Source organism: Falco peregrinus, chromosome 13 (genome assembly GCF_023634155.1).
Source record: "Falco peregrinus isolate bFalPer1 chromosome 13, bFalPer1.pri, whole genome shotgun sequence".
Taxonomy (NCBI): domain Eukaryota; kingdom Metazoa; phylum Chordata; class Aves; order Falconiformes; family Falconidae; genus Falco; species Falco peregrinus.
In genome coordinates, this window is record NC_073733.1 from 4068808 (window position 1) to 4089068 (window position 20261).

General features: G+C 37.1%; 1 protein-coding gene across 4 annotated transcripts in view; it reads right to left on the reverse strand.

Moving 5' to 3' along the window:
* Positions 1-20261, reverse strand: part of ATRX (ATRX chromatin remodeler) — an 86451-nt gene that overhangs the window by 31262 nt on the left and 34928 nt on the right. For all 4 annotated transcript variants that reach the window (XM_055818387.1, XM_055818386.1, XM_027791203.2 and 1 more), the window contains 9 exons: positions 15894-16024; positions 15205-15384; positions 13432-13525; positions 12727-12835; positions 11963-12142; positions 11436-11577; positions 10152-10261; positions 5394-5540; positions 5010-5187 (listed from right to left, as the gene is read on the reverse strand). In XM_055818387.1, coding sequence (XP_055674362.1) covers positions 5010-5187; positions 5394-5540; positions 10152-10261; positions 11436-11577; positions 11963-12142; positions 12727-12835; positions 13432-13525; positions 15205-15384; positions 15894-16024 — 1271 coding nt within the window. The remainder of the gene's footprint in view (positions 1-5009; positions 5188-5393; positions 5541-10151; positions 10262-11435; positions 11578-11962; positions 12143-12726; positions 12836-13431; positions 13526-15204; positions 15385-15893; positions 16025-20261) is intronic.

A 20261-nucleotide genomic window follows, 5' to 3' on the forward strand; every position in this document is an offset into this window, starting at 1 on the left:
TATTCTTATAAAAATTATCTATCCATGCAGCTAGTGTGTGCATGTCTCCATTTCCATTCACCCTGTAAAAAACTCATAAAACTGTGCCTTAAATCCAGCTCAGGCTGCCATCTACTGGTGTTCGCTCAATTCTAAAGAAAACCAAAAATCAGATAACCAGTAATTTTTCATTAAGGCAAGAAGTCAGTATCAATAGGGGTAAACAGTGCAATCAGTCTTACCTAAGATAAGACACAAACAAATCTGATCTGAATTACAGACAAGTGAATACCAGCTTGCAGCTGAAAAGTCACCATAGAAATCTCCTCAGCTTCCTTCCGGAAGATAAACCCAAAGATTACAGACTGTTATTTTAGGTGAGTTGCACAAGGAATGTCAAAAACACAGCGCAATACATTTCCACAAAAGCAAACTCTTCTGTATTTTTAAGTGTTACAATTTGGGGTTTAAGATAATAGCAAACTCGGCAGAACAGACTTACACATCCTAATGCTTTTCAGATTTAGGGCAATTTCTGGTACCTTTTTCCTTGAAAGGAGAAGTGTAAGATATTCTAGGATCCAACTAGTAACTCTGAATGAATGCTTTACCAGATCTAAACTCTATCTCAATTCTAGTACTATAAACCATGAACAAAGTCAGCTGAAGTCAAGTTTATGTACCTTTGAAAAACACTATACAAAGCCACCAGCTGGGTTCATCCATTCAGCTCTAAAAAGGCTGATACTTGAGGTGTCAAAGGAATATTTATCAGCATGGACAATCTCACCTTTTATAACTTAGAACAGTTTTCCTCAGACTAACTTTAAACTGCCTTGTAAAGAAGAAAGTTCACTCTAGGACAATGATCAACAGAGTATCAATTACACCTCTGACCACTTGCATGACCTAATGCCAGTGCCGGTCATCTTCATCGTGCCATGCTAAGTGTCAAAGTGATATGAATCTTATATGCTAACAGAAAAGGAATCAAGAATTCTCCCAAGCAGAAAACCAATGTCTTTAACCAAGTCTAGAAGACAATTATTCAAGTCCACATATGAATTCTAAACACACTTAGACTTATCCAAGCCTATGTATTTCTGAGTTTTCACACCTGCCAAAGAAACATTTCCCCACAGTATGTCACAGTTTTTGTACCTTCCCTAGTTTTGACAGCATGCAAAACACTGAGTGGCTATACACAAAGCCTTCCTTTAATTTTAGGTAAACACCTCTTAATAGTGACAGAGCCTTCTCTACTCCTTGTCCTAGTATCTCCTGAAGAGCAAGGATCTCACAAGTTCACCCAGCGCGCAGTACTACTGAGATGGTTTAGAGCAGTTTTCTAGAACTGCAGCACTGGCAAGGATTTGCAACATCTCCCCACCAGATGTGACAGTTTGCACATTAATACATCATTCTCAGAAATAGATTTGGTCTAGTACATTATGTTTACAACTGGAATCAAAGTACATTAGAGAAGGACAATGAAGTCTTAATAATAGACAGCAATCGAAATCGTGCAGATATCCCAGAAATCAGTTTCAGTAAAGACTGTGATTCATTAACATGAACTGGTTAGTTAAAAAAAAACAAACCAAAAATCCACCTGAAAAGCTGTTGTTTAGAGTAAGCGAATGATAGTAAAATATGAATAAACTACCTTTGTAAAATTATTCATGGTTTGTTTGGCAGGCATGTAGCATTGGTATCTTGAACTAACATCTTGGCTACAATTCAGTGGCAGGGATTTTCATAAATTTTTGTGTTTTTTCCTTGTTCTTAAAAAACATAAATGCAATTCATTATGGACAGAACATTTATCATATTCGAAAGGAATGTAAAGCTTAAAGGGACCTCAAGGGATCATTTAGTCTACTTCACCTGAGATCAGAGTTATGAGAAAGGGACCTATCATCCTGGACAGAAATAGGAAACTCCATGACCTCTCTCTCTTGCTAAAACACAGTGCAATACCTAATTTAAAAGATCTCTGCTGCAAATCAGAGTAAGTTCTGCCCTTTCCTTTCTCCAACTGATGTAAAAACCAACTGATAACAGTCCTTTCAGTAACCAGCCCTTACATGGTGGAAAATGTCAGCTTAGTTGTCTGACTTCTAGGCTGAAAAACTTCAGTCTTTCAATCTGTCCTCAAAGATCACAGTCTTCATCTTCTTATCCTTCTTACTGTACTTACACTTGTTAATATATTGATATACATTAAAAATACTCAGTGATAGATAGATAGATATACACACGGTTCTCCTCCTCCTCTGAAGTCTACAAGAACTTGTCTGCTTTGTACAACTGCCAATTAAAGAGTAGTTTCCAAGTTAAACAGTAATGGAATTTTTATTAGTAGCAGCAAGCAAAAAAAAATATAGTTATTAAAATGCTGCGAGCAAAGCACAACAGCTATCAATAAACCCAACAGCATTTCATCAGCTGCACAAGGCATTATGGGAAACCATTTGTTGCTCTGCATGCATATATAATCCTGCTATTATTTCACATAGCAGAGCTAGTTAATTAATGAAATCACTCCTCCACCCATAAACTTTGGCTAAACCTTCCCTCTCTGGTCCCCTCTTCCGTAGAGTATACAGTGCAATACAAGCTTCTACTATAGAATACATCTACCCTAGCAGTATTCATTTTAACCAGACACATATCATTAAATTATCGCTCAAATACCGAATTTGCAACTTTTTAAATTAAAAATGCTCCCAGAGGAACCGGGTTTCCTATTTACAGTCACAGCAGTAAGCCAGCCTACAGCTTCATAACTCTTACTGTCAGCCTGTTATACTGCCAGTGCTGTGATTCACTAAGCAAGAAACAAACGATGGTCGCTGCAAAATACTTCTCATCAATTTAGCAAATCCAAATGTCTCCAAAAACTAATGGGTAACAACAGATGAACATGTCTGTCTTTTTGTAATTAGTTAAAATAAGGAAAGATGGGAAGCAACACGAAAATAATTACAGAGTTATCTCAAGGTTAGTTTTCCTAATGGTCTGATACCATCCTACCAACCAACTAGTCCAAGAAGAGAGTAGAAGAGAGTAACAGGTTCACAGGGAATTATCCAATTCAACGTTCAATGTGCTGCAGTTTCTGAACCTGATTAAATCTACAAAAGTCAATAACCTAATGACAAACACTGCTCTATCCTGAGTCCTAAGCTGTCTGAAGAGGTCTGGAAGTATAGCAGAACCACACCTCTAAGGAGGATGTAAAAACCAAGAGGTTGACAAGAGATGGGACAGGGAAGGTTACACACGTCACTGCCTCCTCCATAAAATCACGTGCTCAACAGGCCACCTCACTCCACAGCCCAGTATTTCTGAAGTTACATAAAAAATAATCCACAAAGAAAGGGACAATACTACTAAAAAGACATGTGGTAACAACCCCTATGTTTAGCTTCCCTTACACTTTTCACAAGGAATAAACACCATAAAAATCCATCACTGTAAAAGCGTATAACATTTTATTTCATCGTTGCACCAGAACATGACCTGCTGAATACAAAGCTACTCCCCTGTCACTGCTACTTCAAGACAGCAGTTCACACCTTTTCTTCTCTAGTTTTAACTTACTCAGCAATTTTCTCAACAACTGCAACATCCTGAGCAAACCAGGTACAAAATAAGACGGACAGCAGTGTTCTCCCCACCCCGCTCTTTAATTTTTTTTTATTATTTTTAGTAACTGCCACATTAATAGAAGGAGTCAGAAAACCCACTGGCAAGAAGCGTGTTTTCTTAATTGATTAAATAATGTATGCAGGTTCAACATGATCACAAAAATAGTTTATCAGCTACTGTACTGACTACTGTACAGCTACTGACTCCACAGCAATTATACGATTTAGTCAAACTGGCAGAAAAATTAATGTTTTAGCTGCTCAGACAGGCTTTCTGCAGAGCTGGAGATGCCAATTCCAACTGGACAATGCCAACAACCACAAAGTTATTTTTCCCATTAGAAGAATCCCTTTTGTCTAACAGAACAAAATCCACAGCCCTATTATTTGAGACTTCACAAAATCAAGCTCACCAAGTACAATTACAAACCAGACCAATGCTGCATTTCAATCAGATTAAAAAAAAAAAAAGAAGAAAAAAACAAAGAAAAGCGTATCAGCCACACACTTGTCAAGAAACCTGAAGCCCAGCCAAGTAAATAAAACCCAAGAAAACCTATCTCCAGAATCAAAGAAGCCATTTACCCTACCTACTGTATCAGCATTCCTAATTTAAAGAGAAATACCAAGTTACAGCAAAGGTGCCTTCTAAAAACAGTTTTTGAGGTTTACTGCACGCTGTAAAAACATAACTTGGTTTCAGAGATCAATTGCCAATTCAGAATTTGTAGGAAAATTTTGCTATTTTGGTGAAACTTGCTAATCCTAGTATTTTTAGTTCTTTTTAGTGACCACCTGACAGACTGGTTATATCAGCTTGGAATATTTTCAAGTGCTTTCTTTTCAAGTTCACTCAGTTCAGCTGCCCTTAAACCAGACATCCGTTTCTTTAAGACTGAAAAATTAATCAAGTGTTTTATCTGCAATCGATTCAATTAGCACTTAATTAACACTTGTTCATTCACACTTCTAAAGTACATTCTCAACTGTTTTCCATGCGTAGTTGCTTCCTCAACAATACATTTCTATCAAGGATAAAGCAGCTTGTGGCTGCAACAAATCAGCAGATTAAAATAATGTTAGGTTCCAGAGTCACTTCAAATCACCTCGCAAAGAAAGCAATGCTAGCTGTCATTTCTGTCTTTGATCTAATAGAAAAGACTGTTACAGAAGTCTGTTTACAAAAGCAGATGGGGTAGTTTCTGAAGAACCATTCCTGTATCTCAACAAAAGCCAACAAAGAAAATGTGATAAATCTTACCAACGTTATTGTTTAAAATCATTTGCCCAAGAGATTTCCATTTGCAAGATTACTCAGCTCATATACATAAACTAGGAAGTACAATATATATAATGCATACCTTAATTTTCACTTACCTGGATCAACTAAAGCTTTATTAAATATTTCTTTAAGTTTTCGGCTCTTCACGTTCCTGCCTTGTGCAAGGTTACGATACATCTCATAGCCTATTATCATCACACCTCCTTCATCTTGCCAACGCTGGAGCATATAGCCTCTCTCTTGAGGGCGTTTCACAGTTGCTAGTTCACAAACCTTTCAAAGGGGGAAAAATATGCTTGAACTTCTCTTAAAATACTGAAGTACTGGGGTAACTTTCAAATGCCTAAGGCTTATTAATGCAAGTAGATTTTTCACAGACTTAAAGTACATTCCTTAGCCTGTATTTTGAGTGGTGGAGCTTCCTAATTATGTAAACCGTTCAGTTATTTTGTTTTCAAATACTTGTTTAAGTCTTATACCTCCAGTTTTTTGTCATCTTCTAAATCTTCTTGCCATTTTTCAAACTCATTCAACCAGTTCAAGGCAGTGTTTAGTGGGCACACTACCAGAGCTGTCCGAAAATCCAGCTTGTCACACAGCAAGACCGTGTGAAGAAAGCTTACTACCTGTGAGAGAAAAAACAGACAAAATGCCAAATAAAACACTGAGTATTAAACGCTAGCAAAGAAACAGACAAGTATATATTCACAGATAGAACTTACCAACAACAGTCTTGTTTCAACATTTTCTTTGTTAAATAACTTGCTGCTTAAAATTTAATACACATGCATTTTGAAGTCATACACTTACTACTCTGCATTATATGGCTGCGTACATCCTTCACATACCAAGATGCATGCAGTTTTGAGTTGTATCAGATTGCTGAACAATTGTGTAAATAAGGAACCCTCCCTATACATTTCACCAATCATTTTCATAAACTAGAAATTTCTACTAGGTCATTTTAAAGTTTTCTCCCAATACCTGTCCCACACATTAAATAACTTCACCTCTTTGGACCATAAATATATCAGGTTTCTTGAAAGTGAACTTCAGCCTTAAATCAACGTTTCCCACATTTTTTCAACATATTGGTAAACTTCCTCCAAAGAGCTCCGAAGCAGGTTATTGAATCACTTTCCAAGTATTCACCCTGCAGCCAGACTGGCTCTATGATGCAAATGATAACACCTCCTTCAGGCCTGGGAAAAAAACTTAAAATATTCCGATGCCCTCAGTATTTCTGCTGGGCTGCCTGGTTTTGAGCAGCAGCAAATAAAGGCAGGGCTAGAGGTAACCTGTAAACACCTGGGAGCAGAAGGATCAGTGGTCCCATGGCAGCTCCAGCTCTCACACCAGACTTCTATTGGTGAAGACTGCACTCATCCACATACTGTACAACATCCAGAAAGCTCTTTCCGGAGCAAATCTTGGTATCTGGCAACTCTGATTTAATACACTGATCAAAGTAATTTCAAACTGTGTGATTATTCTCAGAAAATGGAAAAACATGCTTGGGCCACAGACTGCTTTTAGATGTTGCGATACGAAAGGAATTACTAGTGGTTATGCGATCAAGACAAAAGCATCTCATGTTCAGATGCAAAAACTACCCCTGAAGAGTAATCACGGAAGTCCTATGTCCTGGACAGCCAGCAACTCCCCAATTGCCTTATTTCCCCGATCCTTCACTGACATTCTTCTCTGCAGTTTGCAAAGTCTGCTAAAACCTATTGCTGATTTAGCTCTTTTAAGAGCTAAACAACAAACGGCATTAGAGAGTACAGTAGGACTGGCAAATGACCACAAGGGAAAAACCAACTACCTAAGCTACAAACACTGGCCATAAAAATACCCGACACATATTTGTAACTGTGGCTCTGAGACTATCAAGGCGTTACAGGCAAATCCAATGTCATGAACACATCTGGATCACATACAAAAATACCATCTGCTGTAAAATATTTCATCAAACTGAAGTATACAAAGTGTAAGCGTACAAAGTCCCCTAGACTGCATTGCTACACTAAAGCACAACAGCTCTGCCAAACACTGCAAACCTCCAGTAAAAGGTGTAATTAACCTGAAGAACCATAAGCACGTACAAATACACTCTTCAAAGGTGATTTTCCAAGTATGTATGAAAGCTCTCCTCTACAGTATTGCAGATTTTCAAAATACTGTGCCTGTCACCCCAACTTCCATAAACAAAGCAAAGCTATATATACTGCAGCTGGAGTTCTTAAACACTGCCCACGTGCTGTGCACCACAAACAGCCAAGGCTGCAGCTTGTTTTACCTAAACAGTACATACAGTGCATGACCACAGTGCCTCTGATCATTGAGAACATTGTGTTACTCAAAAAAAACCCCACAACCAACAAAACCCCACCAAAATCAGAAAGCCACAAACCCCAAGCTTCTCTTGAGCCTGTTCTTTGCAGAGGAATCTAGGGGATCTAAAGAACCTGAAGACGTTACACCAGCCTAAGCACTCCAGAACTATATCCTGCAATTTGCAGGTCAAGAAAGATGATCCTCAGGATCAGAAAGTCCAAAATAAAATTTATCTAAATTAAGTCAGAGGAGAACAGGATTAGGTCTTTGTCACGTAACTTCACTTTTTGAAAAACCCTGGGTAGCAATGGTTTACAGGGAAGATGCAAGAATACTGAAGCCATCTGACCCAGCAGGGCACACCTAAAGCTAGCAGAGTAGCATTCACCTCCTGCTAGAGTCCCTCTGAAGATTTTCTCTTGAAGCACATTTCAAATCTCCAAAAATATTAATGAAAGCCTTCAAGACAAGTCAAATCTGCTATCTTACAGCATCCAGGTGCACAACCTATGCCAAACACCAACTAAGACGGCAGATGTGAGCACTACCGAGAGTAAAAACTACTGAGACAGCCCATTCCAAACGTAAGTGTCAATACTCACAGCTTGTCAGCAGGATCTTACAGCATTTTGTTTGTGAAGTGCCTGACAAGGTCATAAAGCTACCTGTTGCCACCTGCAGAGCGTGAATTCAGCTATGGCACAACAATCTTAAGACATCTTTCATACAGTTTGGAATTCCCGTACACTGATATACTGACCTCTCTACGCATGGACATATCTTGAGCCCTCGGGTCAGGCAATAGGGCTCCCCAGTCCCATGGGGAAGCTTCTACCACAACTGACCAAGATGGAAGAGGATGGTGAAATGGCATTTCCTCACAGATGTTTTGAGGATCCCATCCTCACTGTAGGAAGAAAATAACCTCTTTGAGAACCACCATCACCACGCTAAAGAGACTGCCCTCCAGGAAGTAAGTGCATCCACATTTGGAGCATGGGAAGAAAGATTCAGAAGGAAGTGCTGAGCACGTGCTGGCTGCTAACGCGATCTAGGCTGGCCGGTCACATGCTGGGAGCACCAGGCAGAGCTCCTGTTGAGTGAACCTGATGGCCAAGAACCGCTCCTGGCATAGGAAGGCCCTGACTGACCCCAAGTTGAAATTGGGTCTGATCAATTCCCATGCCTGCAGAAGCGGCAAGTTAGATTTCTCATGATTTTGCTCAAGTCAGAGATCAGAAAGGTTCACAGTAATTCGTTTCACTGGCCAGCTGTCCTGAGATAAAGGTATGGGAGTATCTCCCTCCTCCAGAAATGAGGAAACGCAGCATCAGAGGCCAATGACAGGGAGAGCCAAGCAGCCCTGCTTTTCTGAGGTCCTTTTCAAGCATAGATAAGGTCATTACCCTTCTTTCTTCTTCAGAGTTCTCAAACACTTCTCTTTTTTCTCTTCCCCAGAATCAGAAGGAAAGGTTCTTCTGTCAAATGTCTTCTGCTAAAGGAGTACTTGGGAACAGACTGGGCAGCAGAGCAGCAGGACAGGGAACTCACCCCAGCTCCTTGCTCACAGTATTTGTGGTGATGCTACGTCTGGCCAAATGCAAAACCTGAATTTATGATGATAGGTGCTTGGAAACAAGCAAATGCGAAAGGGATTCAACATTCCTGACTACCCTGAATGGTACTAGCATGAATACTGAGATGCAGGGAATTTAAGAAAATTGGTTTAGATCTTTTACCTCTTTTGAAGGTCAAGGGCATAAGCTTCTCCTGAGGCCTGCAATGATTATATGAGGCCCAAGAAAAAGAGCTTTTGAGAAGAACTTTTACAGCAACTGCTTGACTGATCAGTTTCAGAAGCAACATTTTAAGATGGGGACTGACCTTCATCTAAAGACTAACAGAAATGGTAACTTTTTCACTACGCAACTTTCAATATGGCAGAAAAGCCACCTGTATCAGACCGAGAAATATGGAAATTTTTTTTAAGAAATGCTACAATATCCTGGTTTAAAGATTTTTGCAAAGCAGTCTTCAGCAGTGCAAAGGAGAAGGAACATGCGCTGAAGTGACAATGAAGGCTCGAACCTGAAGATCTCAGGAAGCAAAGAACAGTAAAGCCAAAGAAAAGAAATAAAGAAGTGAAAAATGGGTTGAAAGTATGCCCTGTAGTTAACTGCCAAGGCAATGAAGGTTTCTGGTCTTAACTGCTTGTGATGCACAAAGACTCAAAAATATGAAAGTACATATGGACAATTACTGAAATAGAAAACAAATGCCCCCTGTCCCTCAACCTGGAAAAGTCTAAATTGTAACAAAACATTTTACATTAAAACGCAAACCATCTGACTTTAGACACTGGAAGTCTGGCACAACCAAAGCCAACCAAACAAAAAAGTCCCAGACCATAAATAAACCTCTGCTTTATCAATGCAACAAATTAACTGAAAAACCACTGAGTAAAATAAGGAACAACAAAGGAATAAGGAAGACAGTAAAACCCACAATCTGCTTCAGATTATTAAACTGTCTTACAAACATAGCTTCCTGAAGCCTGTATCCTACTAGCTCTTATTAGCTTGTTCGGAGTTGCAAGGGAGCTACACATCACTTACAACTAAATATAATCTTTTCACATGTATAACAATGATTGCCTAATCTAATTTTAGATATTTTAAAAGCAGAGAAAGCACAGGTGTGTATCACAACTTTCACAGCTGTATACTATAAAACACAACTTCTTTCTCAAGACCTTGTTACAAAATGTTTATCTCCAGAAACCCTCATCGAGTCACTGCCTAGGAAACAGTAAGCTTCACTATGTTCTGAAAGTCATTAACTTTTGCTGGACCAACTTTTGAGAGTAAACTACAGATCAGAAAAAAAGACTTGTTTCTTACCTGTAACGTTTTCCCCAGACCCATACAGTGAGCAAGAATGCATCCAGAACCAGGAGATGTCTTTGTTTTTTTTACAGATTCACAACAGCAATCCCACATGAACTGAACACCTGAAGAAAATATTGAAAACTTTCTTATTAAATGTTCATTTTAGTAAAGTTCACAAGAGATAGGTGTGATCCCTGTAACATCATAGTAACTCTTAGAAAAGCCGTGCTCAGGGTAATTATTGATGCATTTCTGTCCAATGGGTTGTACAGGGGACCATCTTTTGTCTTGAACGTAATTATATTCACAGTTTTCACTGAAGATGTGGCATCTGGGTCAGAAAATATTACTGTGCAGACTGCAGATGATTGTGATCTTGGGGATAGGGAGAAAAGAGGAGACAGAACAAAAAGTGGCAAGGACCTCATGAAAAGACTAAAATGATTCTCAGTAAATCAGCAACATTATCTGATACAAACTCGAAAAAATTCTGCCAAGACAAATCAGATGTAAGTTCTATGCTTAAAGAGGAAAAAAGTCAAGTTAAGAACTGTGACAGCTGAAAAAGGAAAGGAAATGTATGCTACATTAATAAAATGCATTAACAGCATGAGGGTCTGCTGGGTGGTTTTTTTTGTTCTTTACAGTATTTACTGGGGAGTTGTGTTCTACTATGCTATACTCAGCACAGATGATGCTTCAACTTCACTGCTGTGCCTGGTTCAGGGCACCTCCCTTTAAGAGTTGAAGCAAGTCCCGAAGTTCCTTACTGAAATGGCTGTAGATTATGAACTTTGAGGAAATTTTAAAACAACAGAATGAGCTGTGAAGAAAATTACAATTGGTTATTCCCCTTTTTTCCTTCTCCACTAGAAACAGAATATAGAAAGAAGCTGGCTTGATGAGCAGTCATGTCAGGTATCAGGAAAAAAAAATTCTGTTAAGAAAGCCAGGAAAATACTGAGAGATTTTTAAAACTTCACTGAAAACTGCAAAAAGTGAATATACTAATTCCTCAATAGAACAGGTAAATATAAATTTGATTCTGCCCTCAGTGTAGAGAACTGGGTGATTCTGAGGACCCTTCCAACTTTACATTTCTAAGGTTCTTTGCTTGTAAAACAACAGGTATGGCTGATCTCGTTTACTTTTGTTCAGACGTTCCAAACATAAAGCATTAAACCTGACATCCTGGCATTTGCCTGCCAAGGAGATTTTCTTAGGATTCTAATTCAGGTTGCATAAGGTGCTGCGTAAGTGGAGGGGGGAAAAAAAAATTAAATTCTCTTTCCTTACCATCTACTTGGTGTGGTTTCAGTCTGGTAACTATACTCCTGTGAACCTGCACCAATGGTTCTTTGGTTTCTTCATCTTCATCTAAAACCAGCTTAGTTGTAATAGGACATTTCAGAGGTGAAGCATCTTCTACCTCTATCACCTAGAAGTAGAAACAGGGCATCATAGGAATACTGCACATTTGAATAATACCAAGCATTTTACAGACACCAGCTTTAGTAAAATTGGAAGTCACCATTTATCGAGTAAAGAGAAACCTTAAATTGTTCACTATGCATCACAACTTACTTTGGGAGAGCGCTTTTCCCCAGTAAAGCAGCAGGCAACTGACACATACTTCTAAAGACCTCTGCAGTCTTGAACAAAACTTACCAACATTAATCTGCAGGAAACTACAGATAAAACTTGTGGCTTACAAGGTTACAGAGATTTAATTACTTACCAAATTAAACTAAGGGTAAATATGTAGTCTTAAACATCATCATCAGTTCAATTTCCTAGCATTTCACAAAGAAAACAGAACATACCTCTCTCAATTTCTCTCTTTCCCGTTCTCTTTCCGCTATACGTTTTCTTCTTTCTTCTTCCTCTTTCAGTGCATTTTGTGTTTCTGTTCTAAGCTTATCATCTTTAATAATTTTTCTTATTTTCTTCCTGCCTTTTCCAGGAGATTTTGAATCATCATTGTCCTCACCCTCAGAATTACTCTATTTCAAATTAAATAAATAAAGCATTAGGAAGAAAATTATGGCACAGACCATCAAATGCTTCATTTTTAGACAAGCTCCCAACAACTTTTATATATGCAGGTGGCGTTTAGCTTAATAAGAAAAGATACTTTTTCAAAACAAGTTAGCCAGCCTGATGAACTATAATGTATTCTGAGGTATTAAAGATAAGCCCAGCTGTGCAAAGACAGCACTAAAGGTACTGTTATCATTTTATAGTAGCTAATGACTATTAATAAAGAACTATTTTTCTGTTCTAGTAGTGCTAGATCAGATCAGCTATCACCTAGTCCACACAGGAAAAGAAGCCCTAATACTAGGAAAGCCTTAATCTACTATTTGTGTCATCTTCTACAACAGGAAATGGTTTTAGTTAAACATGGCCATTTTTCTCCATAACAGTGCTGTTTTATGAATTGTAGCATTGACTTAACATTGAGAAAAGTTTTAATTTTTTACTGTACTTTATACAGAGTTGTTTGAGATACCCAAATCCCTAAGCAGGTGGCAGAAGAGATAGGAACTCCTTTTCCTATTTATTAGTTCAAAACACAGTATAGTACCTTATTGTTGTTTTCACTTGAAGAATCCTCTTGAACCTTTATACGCCTTCGTTTCTTTTTCTGTTTGTAACTGCGCTGGTTTTCTTCCGCCTCAGCTTTCTTGGCAGATCTATGAAAAAAACGCAGGCAGTATTACTGATTAACAATAATCATTCATTGCCTCACTGACAAACAGTAACAAAAGTACATGAATTACATTGCTAATTACCACAATATACTCAGAACATACTCTTTTTGTGCAACCAGGAGTTTACTTCTGAATTTCTTCCTCTCCCTCAACTCAGGGGACTCACACAGCAACAGTCTATTTCAGACAACCCTGAAGAATCTCAGAATTGTTTATTCTTTTTCTACTGCAATCCATCATTCCTCAATTGACATTTGACACATTTGGCATAAAAATGCTCATTTTTTTTTAAATCTGTTTTTCATACTGGCTCATCAAAATGCTGTATACCACATATTGTGCTACAAATTAAAAATTCTCATATTTGCTGCCAAGTTAATTAGCAGATACCAAATTATTGACAAGTATCATCAAAGGTTTTAAGGACCTATCCAAAGTCTTTAACTTTGAGATGGTGAAAGTTAAAGATTTTGGGTAAGTCCTTAAAACCTTCGTCAGTAATTTGCTATCTGCTAATTAACTTAACATTTTTAATAAAATGAAACCCAGGATTAAGCATAGTTAAGTTTTACTTATACCTTGTTCGTGGACGTTGGTCGTCTTCAGACTCGCTGACTTCTTCACTAACCGCAGATTCATGAAACTCGGAGTCATTTGAATCATCGCTGCTCACTTTACAAACAGAAGTATAATTTCATGTTGAATATTACTGCAAAGTTAGCAACGTTACGTATCTTCTAATTATACAAGCTGTTTAAGAACAACAAGCACGGCAGAAGTTTGTTTCAGACACTGTAAGACCCATTAAACCCACTGACAAGAAGCAACAAGTATATAAGGGGTATGGCATAGAAAAGCTTAACATGTAAGCACTAGCTGAGCCGTGACAGATGGCATGTTATGCCAACAAGACTTGAGGTCTTTATGCATTAATACATCTTAGTTTACAAGGAAATGACAGAAAACATTACATGAGAAAGTGTCACATTTCAAAGACAGCAGGCAAGGAGGAGAGAACAAAATGGGAAGAGTGCTGAACAAACAAAAGATGATTTTTTGTTAAACAGAAACTTTTGTTTCGAATGTTTTAGATGTAATTTTATAATCATACTTCACAAATCATGCAAACGAGCCTTATTTACTAACTATATATGCAATTATATTACTGTATTTATGGCTTGAAGTTTCTTCAGGTAATGCAAGTTTAAAACTGACTCAAAAGACAATTAAAAATACACCTGAACTAGCAGGTAATACTTCTATAACTACTTTTAGGAGCTATCACTGGCATTTATAGGCAATTAAGACCAGCATGCTATTTAGCACCTTTAGAATTTCAGTTTGACCTTCAACACAGTGGAAAGCGTAACTATTTTATGAGTAACAAGGTTTAGGAATTGTTTTACATACATGGGGGAACATAATATTGGTAAAATAGGGCTAAAAACTAACAAGCTGGAATAAAGTATGTTGTTCTATCTAAGACTAGTCCAAAGACTTACACTGAGGAATTCTGAGAATTACTCTGGCTGCATTTTATTTGCACATTGACACTTAATTTACAATTACTGTTCTTGAAAGACATGTTGTTGGTAGAGTTATAATTCCGTAAGGGAGGAAAAGCATGAATATACATTCAGACAAAAATGAAGAGTTTTCATGAAGGAAAACTATACACAAAACACACTGCATCTTTTAGTCTATGGAAAGTCTATGGAGTCTGCAAAAGATGGCTAGCATTAGTGCAACACAGAGCAGGAATGTACTGTGCATCCCTACTTCCACTGGTCACAAAATACTATCAACACCTACACTGACCAGCATGGCAGTAAGCATTTATCTTCACTATCGCTCTACTCCTCTGTTCAAAAGGACTTGTTCCAGCACGCAACAATGAAAATGACAAATCAAAGTCAGGCACCATTTCACAGTGCCATCTGGTGTTCAGCTAAAGCTTGCAACAGTTTGAACTCGGACAGAGACACGTCTGATGCACAAGGGCGTACTAACAGTCCAAACTAAGGAGAGACATTACATAAGGTTGATCTTCACAAATTAAGACGTGCTGGCCTTGCCACTGTTATTTAAAATTAATATTCTAAGACTAAACACGATTAACCCAATTCAGAGGATACACTGAGTGGAGAGTGCTGCATTTGTATTCAACAGCCTCAATAAAATTATTTATCAATTATTCACAGATAAGTGAATTCTAGATTTAATACATTAAAGTTTATACAGAGATTTTAAAACTACAGAGTTTTCAGATCTCCATTCTGATAGGCTTTCAACTTATGTTATAGAAACAAGTACATGTGAAAAAACCAAAACAAAACAGCTGGACTATGTACCTTTCCTTCTATTTCTGCGTTTCCCTTCTTTTTTGTCTTTTGGTTTCACCTTTTTTTCTTCACCAGACTCTCCATCACTCACTGTTAGCTTGTGCCTCAGCAGTCTGTGTCTGTATCTAGGCTTCTTTGATTCTTCTTCCTCTGAATCCGATTCAGAATTATCTTTCTTCTCATTCTCTTCTGTCAGAGATAAGTCAGTACATGCACACTGGTCATTTTTTTCTTACTTAAATTTGCCAAGAATTAAAATCTGTATTAATTTAGGCTAAATTCTGTGCTTTTCCAGGAAATAAGGGGGCAACAACACACCAATGTTTCCTCAAATTTTAGGTATTTTATGCTGCCCGAACACTTGAAATGTCTGTTCCAATAACGGTGTATGTTAGACAAATCTTTCCCATGCATTTGCAAGTCTTACTGTTCTGTACAGATTATTCCTCACAAATCACTAGGACTTTTGAACTGGTTACAAAAATCAGACTATTAACAAAAAAATACACTTAGAAGAGCAAAAAAGATAACAATCCTCATGACCATGTACACTGGACTATTTGGCAACTACCTATCAACATCAATGACATTTTTTTGTTGAAAACTGAAGAAACTTTATGATCATTTTCCCCAGCAACCTTTGAAATTATGACAGGTGCTACAGCACCATTTTTTCCCAGATGCTTTTTGGTGCTCACCATCATCTCCTGCGTTTTCGTTTTGCTTTCCAGTTTTCTTTTTTCTTTCATCCGATTCATCATCTGAAGATGCATCCTCATCAGAGGAAAGATTGGCTTTAATTTCTTCTAAAAGCATTTTCTTGGCAATTCTTTGAAGTAAAACAGAAAAAATTATTTATTCCATTGTTCAAGTAAATCTATGAATGATCAGTGTAATCCTATACCATTCAGAACTTAAAAAAAAAGGGGGGGGGTGGTTTGAAAGTTGAACAAAAAAAAGACATGATGAAAAGTCATTGTGGCAACACAGGATCTATCCGCAAAAATCTCATGTTAAAATATAATGTGTTAACTTGCTTTCAGAAAGCAAATCTGCATAATGCTTCTTAAAAAAGAATTTAAATGCTTTAAGCAAGACTGGAGATAGCTATAAAATGTACAAACTTTCATTTTATTCATGGTTTGTTTGGATGAACTCTCATCAGTTCTGGGACAGCACCTATATGTATGCTATCACTAACAAGAACATGAAGATGCTGCAGACCAAACCCTAACACTCAAATTATTCTCCCAAAAATGGTTATCATGCTTACTTGATTTAACTCAATGTGATTAATTTCCTGAGGCACTGAATCTACTTGACCAGTGTATACGTAAACTAATGGTTTTAAAAACAGCATATCGCTGAACGCACGTTTTAAACCAGGAGAAAAGGATTACTGCAATATGCATTAACGTACAGGTTCAAAAAAAAAGAAAATTTATTACCCTACCTCTAAATAGCTTGCTTTCAACTGTGTTTACCACTCTAATTGCTTGGGCCCACCCTACTGCAAAATAGATGCTGCAGTAATTGAAGCAATTCATGTCGTCTCAAGATGAACTGATACGAAGTGCCTCAGGAAAAAAACCCACACTGAATCCCTCCTAACTACAAGCACTCGCCTTACAGCAACGACAACAAAAAAAAAAAAGGTATGTGTACATACACATACACACAAAAACATTTTATCAAATATTATGGGACCTAAATTTCAAGGAAAAACTACAATCTTATTTCCTGTTCCACCAACTGTTTGCTCAGCTTCTTAAGTTTCATTTCAGCCCAAGAATGTTTTCAGATAACGTACAAGTTACTATGGAAAAATGATTTCTTTACATGCTCTTGCAACATAAAAATCTTATATGAATCTATCCAAGGCAAAATATAAAATGATATGTGAAAAGCACAGGAAATAGTGGACTTATCTGAGAATTCGTACTTCCAAGGGAAAAAAAAATCCTGAAACCATGAAACCAGGCCTTCCTCAAGCAAGTATCAGAAATATTATAGTTTCATTCCACAGTCGTCAATTTTAATTTTGGGGGTTTTTTGTATGGGTCAAATCTGGTCTGTCTTGCCTTTGAGGAGAATTAATGTATACTGTATATACATGGTTCAGAATGGGAAAGTTTTCATACCAGTCAAAACAATAGTTCAAAACCCGTGAAACTGAACCACAACCTAGGCCTCACTGGGAAACGGCAAAGGAACAGGGATTTCTTAAGTACAGCTTCTTAGGCATTAGATAATTGTTACTTACACACAGCACTACAAAATAGGTTTCAAGGAATCTGTATTTCATTTTTCAGCATTCAACGTCACTAAAACAAAGGAACTTTTCAAAGGGAATTTTCCCAAGGTATCTTTCCTAACACTTCACACAGGATTTCCTGTTTTTTTTGGTGGCAGTATATTTTCCAAAAAGATTCCAATGCTAATGTATATTCAGTTGTTACTAGAAGATGGAAGTAAAATGGTTTAATGAACAATTCAGATTGCCCAGCGTCACAGTTTACATCAGCACCCAAAACACCCCCCCACACGCTTTTGAGAAATGGCTTGCAAAGAAAAAAACGATTAAGTTTAAAATGCAGTACTCTTGGTAAACTTTAATTCTATATACATCAACAGATCACAGTGTGAACCCAATGAAAACTTTACTAAAGTCCATAAAGTAACATCTTCACCCAAATGTTTTTTGCATTAGGTCCTTCCAGGACTTGGAAAAGGGACTTAGGGAGGGGGTTGGTTTGTTTTTTTGTGGGATTCTGTTTTCCTGGTGTGTTTTGTTGTTTTTTTTTTAAAACCCACCAAATCATGTATAACAGCAACAGGAATATATAGCTTCTCATGTAAGAAATTAAGCCTATATTTCTTCCATCTCTTAACGGTCAGAACTCTTTCTTCAAAACAAAACTGCTTGGCACAGGTTGGCTCCTCTTTAAAAGCTTTTAATGTAAATTATTAACCCTGAATTCTGCTCCAGGAAATGCAGACAGCAGCGGTTTAGCTACTTTTCTTGTTTAAAAAAATAACAATCACCACCAAAGTTTTGCTTTGGAAGAGGGGAAGGAAAAAAAAAAAAAAAGGCAGAAACACTAATAAAAAACTGCAAAATTTCAATATTCAATCCTGAAAGTATTGCCTAGTAATACTGCCTTTGACTTACTTTAGACTGTCCTCAACTGCATTAGCAAAGTGAACACAACTTGCATGCGGGTAACAATACTTACCTTTCATACAGGTCACCTTTAAAAATTTATTTACATATTTTTAAACAAAGGTTGGCTTTGGTTCTTAACAAATGATGACATACATTTTCACTTGTTCTTTTATGAAAAAAAACTTTTTTTTTTTTTTTGGTGGGGGGGGGGGGAGCAAACGTATCATTCACCTAAAAATACCATGCACAAAATCTACTATCCATAAACAGAAGATGCTGTTATTTTCCTACTAATCATCATCATAACCACCAACCAGACTGGGTAAACTTGCAGGTGATAATTAATTCTTAACAGTAATATTAAGAAGTTATTACTTTTATACTCCAATAGAAAATCAGAGATATCTTTTTAGCTAGGATAAAGACTCAACTGCTTTGAATCAAACAGATGGAACTGTTTAGTGAAAAAAGGTACATTCTCTTCAATGCGTAATACTGGCATGATTTTAGGCTAAAAATGTCAAATATTGTTGAGATGTTCAGAATTTGAAAGATTCCTGTTTTTAATGTAACTACATATTTGATAGGAATTGAAAGTGTAAGCAATATCAGAAGCAGATTAAGACTTGTAAATGCATCTGACATGACTAATATAACAAATGGCATATATGAATTAGAAGAAATTAAGTCCTGGACTCTTCAAACTGGTTTTAAATTAAATTATATGTGGCTCAGGATAATATATCACATTTCTATTTTAAGATATAAACCTACTTAGAGTGACCAGGTTTCTAAGCTAAGAAACTACATATGCTAGCTTTAATATTTTGATATTCACATTAACATCAAACTGCAAGTACCACGGAAAAACAAGCTATGATTGTGTGAAAACTCCCTAGCGCATATTCTTCCAGAGAAACCAATAAATATCAAAAGATACCGTAATATTTACTTGGATCAAGGGCAGAAAAGACATTCTTGGCCAACAAGATGTAACAGTTGAACACTATAAACAAATTTAATTAAGAAGCATCAAGAGCTGTATGACTTCCAGCACAGGCCTTCAGGTAGTAAAAAAAAACCCATAAAATCTCTGCATTTCATTCATTTCTGCCACTGATCTGCTGTAACCCCGAGCATGTCATACTGTCCCTCTCCTCCTGATCTAAACTATCGTGAGATTTGTATAAAGGCCATTTTCCCAACATGTGCCTTACAGAATGGGACTGTAATCTTAACCAGAGCAAAAAAAACCCCAACTCTAGAATAAAGTAACAGTATATATGCATGATTTTACATAAATCAGGATTTAAACCTATTTTACCTTTGTAAGAACGACACCAACAATATACATTTTAAAAAAATGAATTGGTTACTATGTATTTTTGACTTATGCTAAAGAAAACATTTTTAAGAAAAGACAGGCAAAAGTGGAAGTTGCCCAGGGGCTGCTTAATCACAGTATAGGACTACTTTGAATTATCCTTCAGACACTGCAGCAAAAATGCAACAGTAGGTGCAACCTCTCACGATGTGGAGTTAAATTCACATAGTAATTTGCACCATTCTTTTTTGTGAATTTTAAGAGTGCCAATACAATGCACTCATTTATAGATTGACAAAAATCTTGGTGAGATAACGCCACTGTGAAAATAATTTTTCTTCTTAGAAAGCCAGTTTCAAATATTAGTTAATTATCATGATGTATTACCACCAATTATGTCATATCAACTTACACTTAGTGTTCATAAATACCTACTAACTCTATGTAGAAATAAGGTTGCCCAAAACAAGGCTTTGGGCCAGGGAGGTTGTTTTTATGCGGCTAATAAAAGCCACCTTCTTTCAGCTGAAGCACTAGTGAATTAAATGGGCCTTTGGTATATTACTAAAAAATTCA